At 37.4% G+C, this 19,462-nt stretch overlaps 1 protein-coding gene and 1 pseudogene across 1 annotated transcript in view; one reads left to right on the top strand and one right to left on the bottom strand.

Moving 5' to 3' along the window:
* The window catches only part of CDC40 (cell division cycle 40), a 49,580-nt gene that overhangs the window by 9,143 nt on the left and 20,975 nt on the right, over positions 1-19,462 (top strand). Inside the window, exons 2-5 of the mRNA XM_059401202.1 lie at positions 1,883-1,969; positions 8,710-8,839; positions 16,689-16,772; positions 18,620-18,759. Coding sequence (XP_059257185.1) covers positions 1,883-1,969; positions 8,710-8,839; positions 16,689-16,772; positions 18,620-18,759 — 441 coding nt within the window. The remainder of the gene's footprint in view (positions 1-1,882; positions 1,970-8,709; positions 8,840-16,688; positions 16,773-18,619; positions 18,760-19,462) is intronic.
* Positions 11,505-14,252, bottom strand: LOC132018509 (AP-2 complex subunit beta-like; annotated as a pseudogene).

Raw genomic sequence — 19,462 nt, forward strand, 5'->3', positions numbered from 1 at the left:
AAGGAAATAGTATATGCAGAGACCTTGAGGCAGGATCAACCTTTGGTGAATTCTAGGAATAGCAAGTGAGCCAGTGAGGCCTGAGTTAATGAGCACTGACTGGCACAGCACTTCGTGAAGATGGAAGTTTGTGGGGGCAAGTTTCACAGGGGGCGATCATTCTGAAATCTCAGAAGAGGAGGCTAATTCTCAACCAGATAGATTCAAACATCCTCATTTTGTAATAGCAGTTCTGTAATTCTACTTGACCGTAATGTAATTCAGAGATGATATGTAACTTCCTTAAAATTTTCAAAATATAACTTGACTGCCCTAATTAAAGGAAAAATATATATAACCTGCTTCATATGTGAATTAAACATGTATGAATAACATGTTTTTAATATGTAAATACTCAGGCAGGACAATAAAGGAAGATAAAATCCCCTATAGCACTCCCCGGGGAGCCATACTTACTCTCTGAGAACAACTGATAATGAGCCTTTGGCCTTCATTAGGCTTTTACTCTGAGTGGAGAAGTTACTCGAGGGTTTAGAACAGGATATTATTAGAATATTTTTTATTAATTATTTTGATTAACATATAATGTATTATTTGCCCCAGGGGTACAGGTCTGTGAATCGTCAGGCTTACACATTTCTCAGCACTCACCATATCACATATCCTCCCCAATGTTCATAACCCAGACATAATAGAATATTTTAAAGTCACACAGCTTCCTGTATGAAGTGAAGCTGTGGGTGGACAAGAGTAAAGCAGGGATCCTGGTAATCAGGTGTGAGATGGTAAATTAGACTGTGAGATGACCATGAAAGAGGACTTGAGAAGTGGTTGAACTTTGGATGTATGTAGAAGGTAGAGGCTTTGCTGATGGATTGGAGATACAACAGGAAAGATAGAGGCAGCGAGGATAGCTCTGGGAGTTTCTGCGTAAGCAAATGTAAGGCTGGATGAAGGCACTGGAGAAGGGGGGAACGGGAAGTGAGATATAGCAAATTTGAGATGTCTGTTAGGCATCCTGGGAGAAAAGATGTCAAGCTAAAAGTTAAATACACAAGTCTTTAGAATTCAGAGCAGAGGCCCAGGCTAGAGATACCAATTTGGAATTTATTATATTTATAGCAGGTGGTGTAGTTACACAAAATAGAGATCACCAGTGATTCTGTAGTGGACAGGAGATTTTTATGTTCATTAAACTGGGGGGTGAATTTCAGAAGGTTGAAACATTGGCATAGAATGTAAGATATAGATTTAGAATATTAGGGCCCTGACAACTTCTGTAGCCCAGAACCTGTGCCATTCAGGTTTGCTGAATAAGGAAGTAGTTGTCCTGAATTTGGAACCAGAGGTTAGGTCTTTTGAATTCATAAAAAAGAGGACTTGGGCTCTCTTAATTTAAAGCTTTGAGTAGCTTATTAGCCTATTTACAAATTTTTAATTTGTTCAGGTGGGATAAAATCAGCATTTTTTTTTAAAGATTTTATTTATTTATTTGACAGAGATCACAAGTAGGCAGAGAGGCAGGCAGAGAGAGAGAGAGAGAGGAGGAAGCAGGCTCCCTGCTGAGCAGAGAGCCCAATGCAGGACTCGATCCCAGGACCCTGAGATCATGACCCAAGCCGAAGGCAGCGGCTTAACCCACTGAGCCACCCAGGTGCCCCAAATCAGCATTTTGGAAGGAAAAAAATATTGTTATGCATTCTAACCTTTAAACCTACATACATTAATTTTATTAGTCTTTGAGTATTAGAGTTATTAATCATATGGTGTTAGTACAATAATCATAAAATTGGTATTAAAATAGCTAGTGTGACCTTAATATAGTTTCCCGAATAAAATGATTACTTGTCAGATCTTTAATGTTCGTTTGGTTTTCTTTTAGGAAGATTTGGAGACTGGAGTTCACCTTGACCCTGCTGTCAAAGAAGTTCAGTATAATCCTACCTATGAGACCATGTTTGCTCCTGAGGTAAGAAGACATTCTATTCAAGATTCGGCCTTTTGCTAAAGCATTTGAATTATACATAAGTAGATAAACAGTTGGTGAATTTTTCAGAGTTTTCTCAAGAGAGTATGCTATTTAAATTTTGAAAAAATATGTCCTATTATATGCCAGTTATATCTCAATTTTTAAATAAAAGGAAAAGAAAAATGTACTTTAAAAAAAAAAGATTTTATTTATTTATTTATTTGACAGAGAGAGAGATCACAAGTAAGCAGAGAGGCAGGCAGAGAGAGAGGGGGAAGCAGGCTCCCTGCTGAGCAGAGAGCCCGATTCAGGGCTTGATCCCAGGACCCTGAGATCATGACCCAAGTGGAAGGCAGAGGCTTAACCCACTGAGCCACCCAGGCACCCCAAGAAAATGTACTTTTAAAAATCCACTACTGTTCATCTACCAACATACAACATCTGACAGAATGGAACAGTGCCTTTCGAAAAAAGAAATTTTAAAATATCTGATTCTTAGACAAGAACGTAGTTAACATCTTCCTCAGTTTTGTTTAGGGAGTATTACAAATTGCCCATAAGGGAAAAAGAATTTATTATTAGCATCATCAGTGCGTAGTGTGTTGTGAAACATCTGGTTACAAATGGTCCTGTGCTAAATGCTGGGAAGAAATGCCATGCTAACGTGTTTGCTGCTCGGTAGTGGTCACAGTGTGTATTGCCTGCTCTGGGTAAGATATCTTAATGATGGTGATGATAATGATGGTGGTGATGATGAAGATGGTGGTGATGGTGAAAATGATGGTGATAAATGGTGATGGAAGCATAAAGAAAATGAGGAAGGAAGAAAGGCCAAAAAACAGTGAAAATTGTCCATTTAGGAAAGTCTTAGTGTAAAAAAATAAATTCCTAGCTATTTCATTTTTATAAAGGAAAGAAGGCCTGATTGAGAAATAGAGATGCCAAAAAATGGTCATTATAAAACAAAATAGGCCTTCAGTAGTAGGGTCTTTAAGAAATACTTTAAAAATGGGGTATGGGGTCATATGTTATTGCAACTGGATAAAGAGGTACTTTTTAATTTTTTGGTTTTCTGGCTTGTAGTCACTTGTCCTTTTTTTTTTTTTTTTTTTTTTTTTGATAAAGCAGAGTCATAAAGCTGTTCTGTATAATTTGCCTGCTCAGGTTTCTGTAGTTACTTAGAATATGGCCAACGATGTCAGTGGTAGTATTTAGACAGGGCTCCGGCAGTTCCCAGGGTGTCTAGTAAGCAGAGATCTCTTTCTCGTACTGCAGCACATTTTAAATCTTATTTTATTTTTCTTAAATCCTTCTAGCCTGCTGAACCTATGGACTGTTTCATAACCCTTGGTACCATTTTAGCTGGCACAGTGACGAAAGGTTGTATATTACATATATGCTTCGTGATTTTTCAAATGAAAAGTGCCTACATAAAATAGGGCCACTAAATGCAGAAAAAGAAAATTTGGAAGTAGTGTGGTGTGTGACATTCTCATGTCAGTGCATTTTATATGAAGTCTCTTTCTCTTCCATTTTTAGACTTTTGCATAACCAATATATTGCTGTGTGACTAGAGTTTTTGAAATTTAGGAGATTTAAGATTTTTTTGGTGATACTGGTGTGGCATTAGGCCTATCATCCTCTTTGTGAGATTACCAATCCTTTTAGTATTCTGAGTTTTTTTTCTCATGTTAGGGAGCCTCGCATTCAAAATATAAATTAATTTATGTTAGAACACTAATGCTTGTCATCAGTTTAAGAAAAGAAAGATGAGGTGGTCAAATGAGAAAAACATTACTATTTTTCCTGGTTGCTAAATGAGCTTACTGCCTTTGAATTTTATGACTAGGATCTGTATAATTTGACAAAGTGTGGAAAGGTGTTAGCAGGAACTTTGCTTGATGAAATTTACGTTCCCATATGTTGAGAATCCATTGTTGGAAAAAAGATACAGTCCTTCTCCTCAAGCTACTGTTTACCAGAGATGATACGTTCAGTGTTGTTTTTAAAAAAAGATAGAGAGCAGACTGTTTTGTATATGCCTGAAGTGGTATTCAAGTTAAGGGAGAGATTGTATCTGATTGTGAAGATAAGAAAAAGTTGCACAGAGGAAGAACTATTTAAAATAAGGAATATTGGGGCACCTGGGTAGTTCAGTGGGTTAAAGCCTCTGCCTTAGGCTCTGGTCATGATCCCAGGGTCCCCACATCCGGCTCTGCTCAGCAGGGAGCCTGCTTCCCCCTCTCCCTCGGCCTGCCTCTCTGCCTACTTGTGATCACACTCTCTGTCAAATAAATAAATAAAATCTTTTTAAAAAAATAGGTGATAAATAGATTTTTAAAATTCTTATTAAAGAGTGGCATAATCAGAGCTGAATTTGTAGGAAGGCTAATTTGATTAAGGGTTTGCATGGTGGAAAAGAACAGGAACAGAAACTAATAAAATGAAACTGTCATTTATTACTGTATACCAGGTAGCATACGGAGGAATTTATGTATTTGTGTACCTTATCTCTTTTAGTCTTCACAATAATCCTGTGCAATAAGTATTCTAATACCTGTTTTGTTTCGAGGAAACCATGTCTCAGTAACATATTTGAGAATGTGAGTTCATGTCACTCCTAACGATTGCTCTGTGTCTGGAAGAGCAGTTTGCAGACTGTTACGGGGTTTACATGTCACACCGCTATGCACGTACTTTGACTTTGCCAGTTCAGTAAATTAACTGAATTGACTATTTCATTTTATAAAATATGTTTTTCCCTCCCAACCAAGGACTTTTCCAAAATGGTCTAACTTAGTATCCAGATAAGCTTTCTCAAATTACAGACAGAACTTGAAGGATACTAGCCATTGTTTTAGTCCACTGCTTTTCTTCCTTTCACTCCATCCTTTTTGGATTTACTTAGAGAAATGTGTATTTGCCAGCTTTTGTAGACTCATATAAAACCCATAAGCCTCAGGGAGATTTTCAGATTTAAAATAATAGTACTTTTAGGAATGGAAAAAAATACCAAAATTGAAAGAAAAAAATCTTATTTTTTGTTAAAAATCTGGCCAGAGATTTTTTTTTTTTTTTTGGCCAGAGGGCTGTTGTAAATACTAATGTTAGAGTGAACTTTAGAAATCAGATAGTTCAGTTCTTTTATTTTGTAGATGAGGAAACTGAGGCCCAAGGTCATAAAACCCACACTAATAAAATATTCTTATATTAATAATATTTAAACTGTGCTCTTATGTCTTAAAAGATCAAGGTGTTCTGCCAATAAAATTGAATGGTGGTGATCTTTTCCAAATTTGTGGAAAATAATTAAGTTATCAAAAGGCCCTTCTTACCTTAAAGTCTGTTTATAAGTATTTAAACATTGATGACTACAATAAATATTAATGAAAAACTTACCAGCAATCTAAGTATTATATGACTATTAGTTCAGTAACTTGGGGGGGGCATTCTATATGTAAACTTATTATTATGATTTCATACAGTCAGTTTTTACCAGTGTAAGTTTTCTTAATTCCTCTAATGTTTTACTACTAAGACACTGACCCTCAAGCATTCTACCTTCTGAAGACTTTTGAGAGCCACAGCTTTACAATACACAGGTTTCTTAGATTTATCTACCAGTGTCTTAACAAATTAAAAATGCTTTCCTCAGGGTCCCTGGGTGGCTCAGTCGGTTGAGCCTTGGACTCTTGGTTTCAGCATGGGTCGTGATGTCAGCGGCCGTGGGATCTGTGTGGGGCTCCAGGAACCGTGGGGGATCTGCTTGGGATTCTCTCCCTTTGCCCTTCTCCCCACACACGCATGCCCTCACTCTCTCTCAAATACACAAATAAGTGAGTTTTTTAAAAAAATGCTTTTCTCTGGACGCTTAAATCACTTAAGCATCTGCCTTTGGCTCAGGTCATGATCCTAGGGTGCTAGGATTGAGCACAGGCTCCACAGGAAGCCTGCTTCTCCCTCTCCCACTCCCCCTGCTTTTGTTTCCTCTCTCACTGTCTCTCTCTTTCTGTCAAATAAATAAAATGCTTTCCTCCTACTTTATAAATAAATCACTACTTCACTCAGGTGAAAGATGTAAACATACTCATTCAGACTCAGGAATATCCTGAGTCTGAATTATGAAACTTAAATACGTATATTTTATATGGGAGATTAAGATTATAATTGACTGTGGTGTATTTCAGTATGGTCTTAACTAAAAACTGTTAAATACTCATACCTAATTAACTTAAATATGTATTTTTAAAATCCCTTGAATGCAAATTTACTTTAAACTTAGTTAATTACCAGCAGTTTAAAAAAACTGAAAGTCAGCTTTGTGTGTTTTTTATAGGCTTTGTTTTTATTTTTTTTTTAAGATTTATTTTTATGTAATCTCTGCACCCAAAATGGGGCTCAGACTTACAACCCTAAGATCAAATGTCGCATGATTTACTGAGTCAGCTAGGCACTCCTATGCTTTGTTTTGTTTTTTAATGGTTAACCCAGAATTTTAAAAAGTGCATATTCACAGAGACCAGGAACATCTGGGACACATAATTTTTAAGTAATTCGGAAGAGCTGAGTTCTGCTGAGTAACATTCTCTCCCTTTCTTTGTTGGCGTTTATTTAATGTCTCTGAGATCAGTTCCAATAGCTGCTGGTAACCAGGCAGTTAAGGTGAGCCAAAAGTACGGAGATCCTCCCCCAACCCAGCTTCCCATTAGAAGATCTTTTTGTTGTCACAGCTTAAATATCTGTAAAATGTAATAAATTTGTAATAAATTTCATGACTGAAGAAGTGACTGTAATTGCCAGCATTCAGCAGTCTAAGTGTTTTTCTCCCCTACATTTCCGCCCAGCAACAAGGAGGGACTAATGTGGGCTATGAAGTCTTAGCACTGTCCTTTATTATAATTCAGAATAAATAGTAGTGAAAGTTTATAATTCAGAATAAATAGTAATGAAAGTTAATGAAAATTGGATATTTTTAAATTGAATCATTTTAAATATAGAAGTCGAAGCTGTCAATATAAAAGTATTATAGTAATTTATTTTCTTCTGAAGCAAAAAACCATAAGGCACATGTAACAATTAATTTCAGATTTTTGTGCATAATATAATGTTGGTATCTGGAGAAGGCAGCGTTCTGCTTAAGAGAGGATCAATAAGTTATATTTATGGCTCTTTGAAATGAATCATAGGAAAGATGGTTTCTAATGGTAGTGACTAAAGATGTTCTAACTTCGAAATACTTCATCATGACAATATACAGAGCTCAAATAAAAATACCTTGTCTAATTCCACAATTTCCAAAGTGGGAAGTTCACTTTATTCTTCATTTAAAAAGAAAATACAGGGATGCCTGGGTGGCTTAGTCTGTTAAGCATCCTCCTGTGGCTCAGGTTATGATCTCAGGGTCCTGGGATTGAGTCCCATGTCAGGCGCTCCGCTCAGCTGGGAGTCTGCTTCTCCCTCTCACTCTCCCTTTGCACTTTTCCCTCTCTCTCCCTCTCTCTCAAATAAATAAATAAAATCTTAAAAAAAAAATACAAAGTTGGATTTTTCCATTACCATTAAATAAATATTTTTAAGTTAATAGTGCTTGATATAATCTGGTACTTTTTTACCCAATTTTTTAAAAAGCTACTATGATTGACATTTAAAGAATGTTACAATGCAGTGGAATCCTAGACTAGGGTTTCTTCTAACCTGGTTCTACCAATTAAGACTAAAACTCCTGACATGAGGACAGATAAAATACATCATCTTTAGTTTTTTTCCTTCATTTCTAACATGAAAAGGAGAATACCGCTTTAACTTTCCAGGATTTTTTAAAAAACTGGAAGTCAGTTTTGTGTGTTTTTTATAGGCTTTTTATAGATCTTTTATAGATCAAAGTAAATAACATTTAGAAACTGTTGTGGAAGCATTTATAAACCAAACAGAGAATAATGTACTAATTTATATAAGACTTGTTAGTGTGGCTTTTCACAGTAGAGAAATTTTATTTTCATTTATAATGTCTTTTCTGGGGACTTTTTCAAGCATTTTACTTTTATTTTCTATTTCCTATACTCTGCCCCCAGTGGGATTCTGAGTAATCTTTACTTCATTAGTGCTTTCTATATGCCAGGCATTATGGTAAATATTGAAGATTTTAAGTCTCTACTTTTGAGGAACTCATAATCTAGTGGAGAAGAAACATGTATCTTTTAAAATTACATCATGGTGCCATTATTGAAATAAAGTCACCAAAAATCATCTTTACAAATTAAAAAAAAAAAAAAAAAGTCGCCACAAAAAAATCCCAATTCAGGATTTAGACAAAAATACAGTTACTTTCAATTATCAAGAGCAGCACTGTCAAATAGAACTTCCTGCAATGGTGGAAATGTATTAGCCAATAACCACATGTGACTCTTGAAGTCTTAGTTTGGCTAGTGTGACTGAGGAACTGAATTTTTACTTAATTTAATTTACTTAATTTAAATTTAAATAGCCCCCACCCCCACCCCCATAGACTTAGGAGAGCTGGATTCCTCTCTTTCTGACCTAGGGGTTGACAAACAGTGCTAATCACTCATTGCCCCGCTGCACCGAACCATGTGTGGGGAACATGTTCCTCAATAGGAACCCAGTATATCCCCCAATAGCCCCTAATGATTTAGAGTTGATAATATATTGTAGAATAATTCTAGTAATTTTAGCTTTATATATCAGAACTTAAGTTTATTTTTTTTCTTATAACATTGCAGTTTGGACCAGAAAATCCCTTTAGGACACAGCAAATGGCTGCCCCTAGGAATATGCTTTCTGGATATGCTGAACCAGCTCATATCAATGACTTTATGTTTGAACAGCAAAGAAGAACGTTTGCCACATACGGTAAGGTGATTAAGATTTACAGTTTCCAGTTTGACACACTTTTGTGTGAATAATCTGTTTTATCTTCTTTTTAAATTTACTAATCCAGTTTCCTCTTAAGGTAGTGTATTTCCTTAAATGCATCTATATTTATACAAATGGGAAGATGAACTCATGTTTTTAGCTATCATTCTAAATATGCTGTTATTTCTGAGTACTAGAAATATTCTATGGCCTTAAAAACAGAATATTCTCTGTTGTACTTGATAATGAACACTTGTTATTGAATGCCCATCATATGCAGATTGCTGTTGAAGTTGGTAAATGACCAGATAGTGTTAAGAGGTTACTTTTATTTTTAATTCCAGTATGGTGAACATGCAACGTTATATTAATTTGCAGTATAGTATATACAGTATAGTGATTCAACAGTTCTGTACATTACTCAGTGCTCATCATGATAAGTGTACTCTTAATGCCCTTCACCTATCTCTCCCATTCCCCCACCTCCCTCCCTCCTGGTAACCACCAGTTTGTTTCCTCTAGTTGAGAGTCTGTTTTTTGCTTTGTCTCTTCTTTGGTCATTTATTTCTTAAATTCTGCATATGAGTGAAATCATATGGTATTTGTCTTTCTCTGACTGGCCTATTTCACTTGACTTTATACCCCCTAGATCCATCCACGTTGCTGCATATAGGAAGATTTCATTGTCTTTTATGGCTGAGTAATAGTCCAGTGCATATGTATTAAATCTTCTTTATCCATTATCCGCCAATGGACCTTGGCCAGCTTCCGTAACTTGCCTATTGTAAATAATGCTGCAATAAACATAGGGTTACATATATCTTTTTGAATTACTGTTTTCATATTCTTTGGGTAAATAGTAGTAGAATTACTGGATCCTATGGTAATTCTATTTTTAACTTTTTGAGGAACCTCCCTACTGTTTTCCATAGGCGCTGCACCAGTTTATATTCCCACCAGTGGTGCATAATGGTTCCTTTTTTTCTGGATCCTTGCCAACCCCAGTTGTTTCTTGTGTTTTTGATTTTAGCCATTCTGACAGGTGTGACGTGATACTCATTGTGGTTTTGATTTGCATTTCCCTGTTGATTAGTGATGTCAGGCATGTCTCCATGTGTCTGTTGGCCATCTGGATGTCGTCTTTGGAGAAACGTCTGTTCATGTCTTCTGCCCATTTTTCATCAGATTATTTGTTTTTTTGGCACACTCTTTTTATCGTGTTATTTAGTGATGGACTTTATTCTTTATTTATTCTCAGATCTTATCTCTGAAATGTTTTCTTTTGTTCACTAAAGGACATCAGGAAATAGAATGGCTACAGATTCATTGTGTAGAATAATCATATCCTATCAGTGGTAAAATTTAAGAAAGTTAACATGCACACAAGATTGGGAATCTCCTTTAAAAGAAGATGATCTTTATAATGCATTGTGATGCGTACAATGCAGGATAACCATTTTTTGGACTGGAAGTGTCCAACCCTTCTAGGTGATTTCAGAGGTATATAGTCTTAGCTTTTGGCACACTGTCAATTATAACTTTGTCATGGTGAAATATGATCAATGAAATATGACAATCTTTACAACCAATTTCCAAGACTATATTGTGATAAATCACTAAGACTATCTGTACTAAAACTTTAAACTACTTTACAGTGAATCAGTTTACATTATTCTCTAAAAATTAGAAAAAAAGTAACTTTCCAACATAAGAATAATTATGTAAATTATGGTACAGTCACGACATAGTGCTTAAAAATGACGAACTGAGATTACATATTAACACTAGAAAATGCTTATAATAGAACACCAATAAAAAGGTAAGACAAATTTTTCAGTATAGAATGATTATAGTACAGAGTAACTTGGAGAGGGATCACATGTAAATATCAAGTATATATGAGGCACACAAAAATCAACTTTATTGAATCATGAGTTTGTTATATTAGTCTATAATGAAACAGACTTTTAAAGACTTTGCTTGTAAAGGACTTAAGCAATAATTTAGAGAGCTATGACTACTTTAAAACAAAACAGAAAAGAAAAGGCTTAAGTTTATCTGATATCTATTTTCTTTCTTAAATTATCCTATAGTAAGAATAAGCATTTAAAACTACTCAGTTTGGGGCTCCTGGGTGGCTTAGTTGGTTAAGGGATTGCCTTGGGCTCAGGTCATGATCCCAGGATCCTGGTATAGAGCCTGGCATTAGGCTCCTTGCTCAGCAGGAAGCCTGCTTCTCCCTCTCCTGTCTGCTACCCCACCTGCATATGCTCACTCACTCTGTGGGTCAAATAAATATAAAAGAAAAAAAGAAAAAACTACTCAGTTGGCTTTAGACCTGGTTTCAAAAATAGGCCTGTTTTGTTTTTTGTTTTTTGTTTTAAATAGCCAGTGGTTTTTGCCTCTCCCATTAGGGAGTGGTGGGCTAAAACACAGATTGAACTATTTAGTGAGTTAAAGACTTAAAAAATGAAAGCTAAAACTATCCAACAGATTGTGCCTTAGTGTTAGCACAGGTTAGACTGGTCACTGCCTTGGTGGGTGGCCTCAGTGTTTTGGGGGTTCAAATTTTACACAGTAATACAATTTCTTAGTATTTTCAGATAAGAGTTCTTGGTTTGTACCAATCACAGGGGGGCCAGAGGGCACCAGACCGGTCTGTTCATTTTTCAGAAATGCTGTCGTAGGCCTGATAGATGTACTGAGAGACTTCAGGAGCTCTACACTTAGTGACAGCATATAATTTGGGCTTCCTGGCTGTCTGTATAGCTCAGCCAAAATCCAAATGCCATTAGTGAGCTTCAGGGATTGGTACAGCATGTCCTGCCCTTCCACATTCCTCTTGGCAATAGTTATAAACACTGTTGTTTTGCAGTTTGTTGAGAAACAGTGTCAGCATTTAAATGACATTTCTTAATCTGAAACTGAAGCTCATTTTCTTCGGGAATATCCTTCACGTTGCAAGGAAGACCTGGTGCTGCATTTTGCCATCTTCTACAGAAAGTACATTGAGTGGGATGAGAAGACATCAGTATTACTTTTCACAGCTATCTGCAGTTTATTCATAGGTTCCATATTCATGGCTGGGCCCAAGGTGTTGAGAATCAGGGAGACATCAATGCTGTGGTTTGGCATCACTGATGCATGGAGGGTCAAAGGAGTGCTTGGGGTGACCCCAAAGCTATTCTTGTTAAACTGGACTGCAGAGTCTGTCATGTGCTAGAGAGCTTTGTTGGTGAAGTTCATTTCCATATAGATGTGCCATTTGCAGTGACTTAATGTTCCAGAGATCTCCAGGCCTTTAGCTTTTACTACAGGCAGCCAGACATTCACCAGGTGCCATGCCTATCCCCATAGAGAGTTCAGGCAGGTCATTCAGACCACTGCTGACCACAGTAGGAGTAGGTAAAGGAGCAAAGTTTGCAGGCACTGATGAAGGGACAAAGGATTGTCTCACCAGACCATCTAGTCCTCCTCCCAAGAGACCCACTGCTCCCATCTGAATGGAGGACGCCAGTAGCACATTGACTGGGGGCCAAGGTCATGGTTTAAAAGGTCTCCTAGAAGGTCACCTTGGGAGTGGCTAACCTGAGCCTGTTTTAGGTTGGTGGCAGTGGTGGTGTGGGAAGGGCTGTCACCTGTATCAGTGCTCCCATGTTGTACTGGCGAGTGTTTGTGTTGGATTGCATGACTCCCTTCTATAAAAGTATTGGGTGGCTATGGTACATGGAGGCCAAAGAAACCATGTGGCAGATTAGTCCCTCCAGCAGAGTTGATCTTACTAAGATCTGCCTCCTCAGACACCAGTGGCTTCTCAAACAAGATTGCTTCTCTGGCTGTGACAGGGTCTGTTGAGAAAAGGAACCAATAAATCCAGCCCCAGCCTCGAAAGTCAGAATTAGCAGAATCCTGTGTTGCCAAACTCAAGACTCACTATGGCAGCTCCTGTGTTTCTCATGGTTTCTTGAGAAACAGTTTCACGAAGGCAGTAAGAAGAATGAGCTACACCTGGGCTTTCGTCGGGAAAACCCTCCAGAAAGCTCTCCAGTGACTTGAAGCACTGTCCGTTCTCTCCGCATGTTCTCCCCCAGTCCAGATCATAGCTGCTCGAGCGTCTGGTGCATCCAGCGAGTCTAAGTTCTCAGACCGAGTGACATGGTGCTTTCCTACTTGATGCATATTTGTGAAAGCTCTCCCTGATAACAACAGTTACCTCTTGGATCACATAATTTCCTCTGGTCTGGAGGAGCTCAAACAGCGTGCACACACGGCACCCTGCAGATAGCTCACTTTGATGGCTCACCGGCCAGTGGCCTGCACAGCTTCACAAGCAAAGCCAGCATCCACCTCTGTGGTGTATTCCTCTAATTCTGCCAGAACCTGAGCGGTGTTGGCTCGGAACACCAAACGAATCACAATGTCCAACTGATCTAGTTTAGAATAGATGGGATCACTGTGGTTCACAAAGAAGACTTCGATTTTCTGCTTCAAGATTTGGGGCCTTTCTGGAAAATTACACTGATACTCTTCAGGGTAACATACTATACCTCCGGCTCCCTGGGCAGCACAGTGACAAGCACAGGGGCAGTTCCTTCAGCAGCATATTGCAGTATTCCCAGTCCTTGAATAACAACTCTAGAAACTTCACTAGGACTCTTACTGCTGAAAGCTCCGCGGTTCAGTTGGCAAGAAACCGCTAGTGAGTTACAGGCTCACAGGTGCTCTGAGCCTGGCGCTCATCTTTAGGGTTGTAATGAGACAGAAGGTCCAAGATGAAAATCTGAGCCCATCCAGCCCACTCATTCAGGGCTGTCAGCAGCTGATTAATGTTCTTTGGTTCAGATTAAGTAGGTTGCTGTTTGGGCAAGATTCGCTGATTTTAGAGCATGCTCCTACAGCATTAGCCAGTTGGGTTTGAATCTGCTCTGAGATCCCACAGAGAATCTCGAAATGATCTTCCGCCATTTGGGCATTGATATCATGGAGCTTTGCCACACAGAGTGCTGCTGTTTTCCACACACAGGGATAGCTTCCTCCTCCACCAAGCATTTGCAGAGGGGTTCACAGAGATCATCCGTTACCTTGTCCACCCAGATGCACTCCCACAGTCCTGATGGCCAAGGCCCAAATGAGAGGACTGGGATCTTCACGGTCCTTCACAAAGCCGTTGATAGCCATGATGGCCATGTCTGGCTGACTCGTGGCATAGTTCATCAAACAGAGATACCCAAGCTTCTTTAATTCCAGTTGTCAGTTTCCATCTGGAAAGAGAGAGCTGACATCCTTCCCCACAGCCACGGTAGCAGTCACTTTCTTCACAGCCCCCTTCCTCTTTTCATTGTTGAGTTCAGCCTTCAAATTCAAAGATTTCTCCATGTTTATCAATTGTGAAATACTTGGAGTCGGTCATGGTTCTGGATCTTTCTTGTGCACCAGAGGCAAGGGTTGGAATGGTGGCAGGAGCCAGCAAACATGGTCCAAGTGGTGGTGTTACGGTTTCCTGCATGTTAACTGAATATAAATGTTTTTGAAGGTTTTGTTACATCTTGTCAAAAGAATTCTCCCACCTTACATGGCCACCACCATGTGCAAGTCCTGTGCAAGCCCTCTTTCTCTTTACCCAAGATCTGGTTGATCGTTTTTCCTTTATTTGTATGATAACAAAAATATGTAATATTTAATCTCTTTAATTTGTTTCATTTGGACCACTAGTGAGGTTGAAGGTTTTTCCCTGTATTTGTGACCATTCTTTGCGGATTGTTTTTCTCAGATCTAATAATAAAAGTGGTATTATTGGACACTCTTAACTTGAGGAAACAAACTGAGAGTTGCTGGGATGGGGAGGTGGGTGGGGGATGGGGTAACTGGGGGATGGGCATTAAGGAGGGCACACGATGGAATGAGCGCTGGGCGGTAGATGCAACTGATGAATCACCTGAATTCTACCTCTGAAACTAATAATACACTCTGTTGGCGTACTTTGAATTGAATTGAATTTAAATAAAATTGAATTGAATTGAAATAAAAAATTTTAAGAAATAGAGCCATTTCAAATAAGACTACAAAGGAAGAAAGTAGGTATTAACTATATTAAAAATATAGTAAGGAAAATAAACTTCAGCAAGATAGATGAGCTACCTCAGAACTAAAATGCAGACATAGTCACTTTCTTGAAACATAGGATATTAGAAAACTAATTGGACTAAAATTCTGTAGTGTTAGAATTGTGTCTTCTTCTGTGTCTAGCTGACTTCTAGTAGGGCATATAGCTAAATATTTAACTTCTCTCATTTGTGAAGGGAAAATATTGCTGTCCCTTAACTACCTGAGGTGGGAGGCAGTAGCAGTAGTCATGGTGATACTGGCAGTAAAGATTTATTTTACTGTAGATGATGGGGAGAAGGAAGAGAGCATGAATTCCTGTGCTCAGAAACAAGGCTGTGGCCAGATGAGCTGGGGATTGGTGCTTCTGTAGGTATCACAGGAAGTGCCAGGGATCTCCCTTTCCTCTCTGTCTCCCAATCCATCCCTCCAAACAAAAATAACACAGTGTCATCTGTATAGACATAAATCTCTCCCAAGATAGAATTACATTGTAGATCAATTCTTATGACTGAGATGGGGATTTTTAACATCAGATATGTTGGTCTAAATTTTGTATGAGCCTTATAAAAGTTCATTTAAAAAAGCCTTTACAGAAGACTGCTCTGTACCTCAAAGAGACAAAAGATAAAGTAACTCATGGGATTTGGATCTGTGATTTCAAAGAGTTTACTCCAAAGCTGCTTTTCTGCCATCAAGCACTCTCCACTGGCCAAGAACATATTTTAATACTAAAAAAACTACATGCAGTTGAGTTCATAGCCAGGTGGTTGGTTCTAGTCTAGTCTATCATGAGGGTGCGTTGAATACCTACCTATATCCTTAGCTTATTTGGAAAGTGTGTTCGATGACAAATCTTTTTCTGTTTCCCAAAGGAAGTTCTCCTTAATCTTTAGCTGGAATATTAAAGTGTCAACTTTATCCATTAGGATGTACCCCTTAAAAAAGTGGCCAGTACTTTAATGTATTTTGTGATCATTCACATGAGTCATAGACCATAAACTGATTAGTGACTGGGTCTCTTTTGTAAATATGCTGATTACTAGAAGTAATTTTACCAAACATATATCATGTTATAGCACCCCCACTTAAGAAAAATTGATTTGAGTTAATACAGACTTTCTTTCCTTAATTAAGTCCCCAGACACCATGGCAGACTACTTTTATATCGATAGTAGCGACATACTTTCATCACTTATTGAAGGAGTTATTCACATGCCAGTTGATATTCATACTTACTTTTCTTACCAAGGAAACATACATGATGATTTATGAAGTAGAAATGTATTATTTTAAAACCGAGAGGAACGGGTGTCTTTACAGAGAATAGCATTTTCAAAATAATAGCTAGATTTTATATAATTCTTCTTACTCTGTTCTTTTTAAAAGTATTTAATAGTTTATATAATTTGATAAGCTACAGCCCTGTATTATCTAGTATCAAAACCAAAAAGGAATGGTTTCTAAACTTCCAAATGTGTGATGTACATATATTTGTAAGATCTTAGAAATTAGACTAACGTTGGCTTGGCCAGAGAGACTGTTAATAATGTAAGGTCAGCATGCTAGATTTATTCTAGAAGATACTTCTTACTCAGCTGAAGTCCTTCATGGTCCATCCTGAGATGCTGAGAGACCATTTCAGCATCTGGGAAGGAAAACGTGAGATGAGTGTATCTGTATGTAAGAAAATGAATTTTAAATGGCAATGATGGGATCAGTAATATGGACTTTTTCCTTACAGGTTATGCATTAGACCCTTCATTAGATAACCATCAAGTGTCTACTAAATATATTGGTTCAGTAGAAGAAGCTGAAAAAAATCAAGGTAATTTATTCAAATTTATTTGAAATATTTCATATCAAATATATGTATATATACACACACACATACAACTGCTGTCTTGCAGATTGACCTGAGACAGTAGGAAAAACTAGTATTTTATTAGATTGATTTCATTTTTAAGTTGAGACAAGTAATATAGAGCAATATAGTTTAGAACTATTATAGTTTAAAGCTTGTTTTTGCCACTTATGAGGAATGCAACCTTGTAGGGAAGGTGTTGGTACCTATCATTCGTGTAGTTATGAGTACTGGGCACAGTGCCAACCATGTAGAAATCATTCAATAAATTATAATTAATGTGTAGCAAATGTTTGCAGTTTATTTCTCAGCACAGATGTCAAGCTACATTTTTACAGAGTGAACAAGTTTTATTATATATTGTCTATGGAGATTGTCTTAGGGTTGCTTTGAAGGCTAAGTTCAAATATGTTTTAGAATATGTGTCTGTGCTCATATTCATTTTGTACTTACAAGACAAAGTATCATACTCTAAATGCTGACTTGTCACAAAGCTCATCACTGGAATCTTATCCATAAAATATGCTCATAAGTAAAAGAATATGCTGGGCAGCTGGGGGGTGCTCATTGGGTTTAGCCTCTGCCTTCGGCTCAGGTCATGATCTCAGGGTCCTGGGATCAAGCCCTGTATCAGGCTCCCCTCCCCTCCCCTCCCCTCTGCCTGCCTCTCTGCCTACTTGTGATCTCTGTCTGTCAAATAAATAAAATCTTAAAAAGAAAAAGAATATGCTGCTTGTACGAGGATACTTCTACTTAGAAGACCCTGTATCATCCAGCAACCTTCAGTGTATGAGCTATATTATTGTTAAAACAGAATTTGACAAGCTTTTGTTGTAGCACACAACCTAAAGGAAACTCATTTGAATTAATATAGACAAGCTTTTTTGTATAAGTTAGACGTCTACAAGCCATGTCTTTATGTAGTTAAATTTTCTGTTAACAGTTAAATTGTGATTATGACTCCCATAAACCTTTCTTTTCCAATTTAATGACTACACGCAACTTGCGGCCTCCTAGTGATCAAATCAGAATCTCAACCAGAAACATCCTCTTTCCTGTTTTCTTTTTAATCTAAGATTTATGGTATGAGAAGTCCAATTTAGATTTCGATCACTTAGAAGAATACCAGATTCTTGTGAAACCTTGCTTAATATATATATTGTTAATTTTTAAGTTACTAATTCCTTACTATAATTCAGTTTTTAAATGATAAATTTTAATTTATTCTTGCTTTCAAAAGTAGCCTTATCTGGGCACCTGGGTGGTTCAGTCGGTTGAGCACCCCACTCTTGATTTCAGCCCAGGTCATGATCTCAGGGTCGTGAGATCAAGCCCTATGTTGGGTTGCACGCTGAGCATGGAGCCTGTTAAAGATTCTCTCTCACCCTCTCCCTCTGTCCGTGTATATACACTCTCTCTTGAAACAACAACAACAAAAAAGTAGTTTTATCATTATTTAGTGATACTAAGTTGCTGGATTCCTTTCAGAAAGTGGTAAAATCCACTGATCTAGGTCCTTGATTCATTAAAAAGGATTGTGTACCTTGTAGGATTATATAATCAGGTCTTTTCTTTAAGTATATTAGGACTCTCAAAACATTGCAGTAGTAGAAAGCTTCTCTTCCCAGAAGGTTGAGTTTCTCTTTGTATGGCATGAGTTAGTATACCTGGCAGATTCATACAGACTTTATTTTTTGTTCTTTAAGGAATCTTTGGTCACTTGAACAATCACTTTTCTTTAACCACATAAAGTAAAAATTATATATATGCTACTGTTTCTTTAGAAAATATCCATTTTTTTTTTAATGTAGGTTTAACCGTGTTTGAAACTGGTCAGAAAAAGATAGAGAAGAGGAAAAAGTTCAAAGAAAATGATGCATCTAATATTGATGGTTTCTTGGGACCATGGGCAAAATATGTGGATGAAAAAGATGTAGCCAAACCCTCAGAAGTAAGTTCTGATGTTTTTCATTGCCAGTTCAGGTAGATGCTGTGAAAGAGAACTGTATTAATAAACTTGAGATTTCTTTAGAGAACCAAATGAGGACTCATCAATATTTCTCTGCTGTGGTTGAGTCAGATTTTCTTATTTTTCTTGGGAATATTTTTAATTTATCCTTTTCTGATTTATTTTCTTCTATATTTTTAATTAAAATACAACATTGAACAATTTTTAATAATTTAAATTTAGTAAAAATTGATAATGCTATTAAGCTACCTTGGTAGCTGCTCTTGATACTACGTACTCCAATAGTAACCACAGAATCAGCCTTTCTATTGTTTTAGAATTGGTGGTGAGTTTTATTTGTTAGCTGCTATGAAAATTTTAACAAACAAATAAAACCCACCACCAATTCTAAAATTATAGAAAAGCTGATGTCAAAAAATGGGCAGAAGACATGAACAGATACTTCTCCAAAGAAGACATACAAGTGGCTAACAAACACATGAAAAAATGTTCATTATCATTAGCCATCAGGGAGATTCAAATCAAAACCACATTGAGATACCACCTTACACCAGTTAGAACAGCCAAAACTAACAAAACAGTAAACAGCAAGTGTTGGAGAGGATGTGGAGAAAGGGGAACCCTTTCACACTGTTGGTGGGAATGCAAGTTGATGCAGCTACTCTGGAAAACAGTGTGGAGATTC

This window comes from Mustela nigripes, chromosome 5, assembly GCF_022355385.1.
Source record: "Mustela nigripes isolate SB6536 chromosome 5, MUSNIG.SB6536, whole genome shotgun sequence".
Taxonomy (NCBI): domain Eukaryota; kingdom Metazoa; phylum Chordata; class Mammalia; order Carnivora; family Mustelidae; genus Mustela; species Mustela nigripes.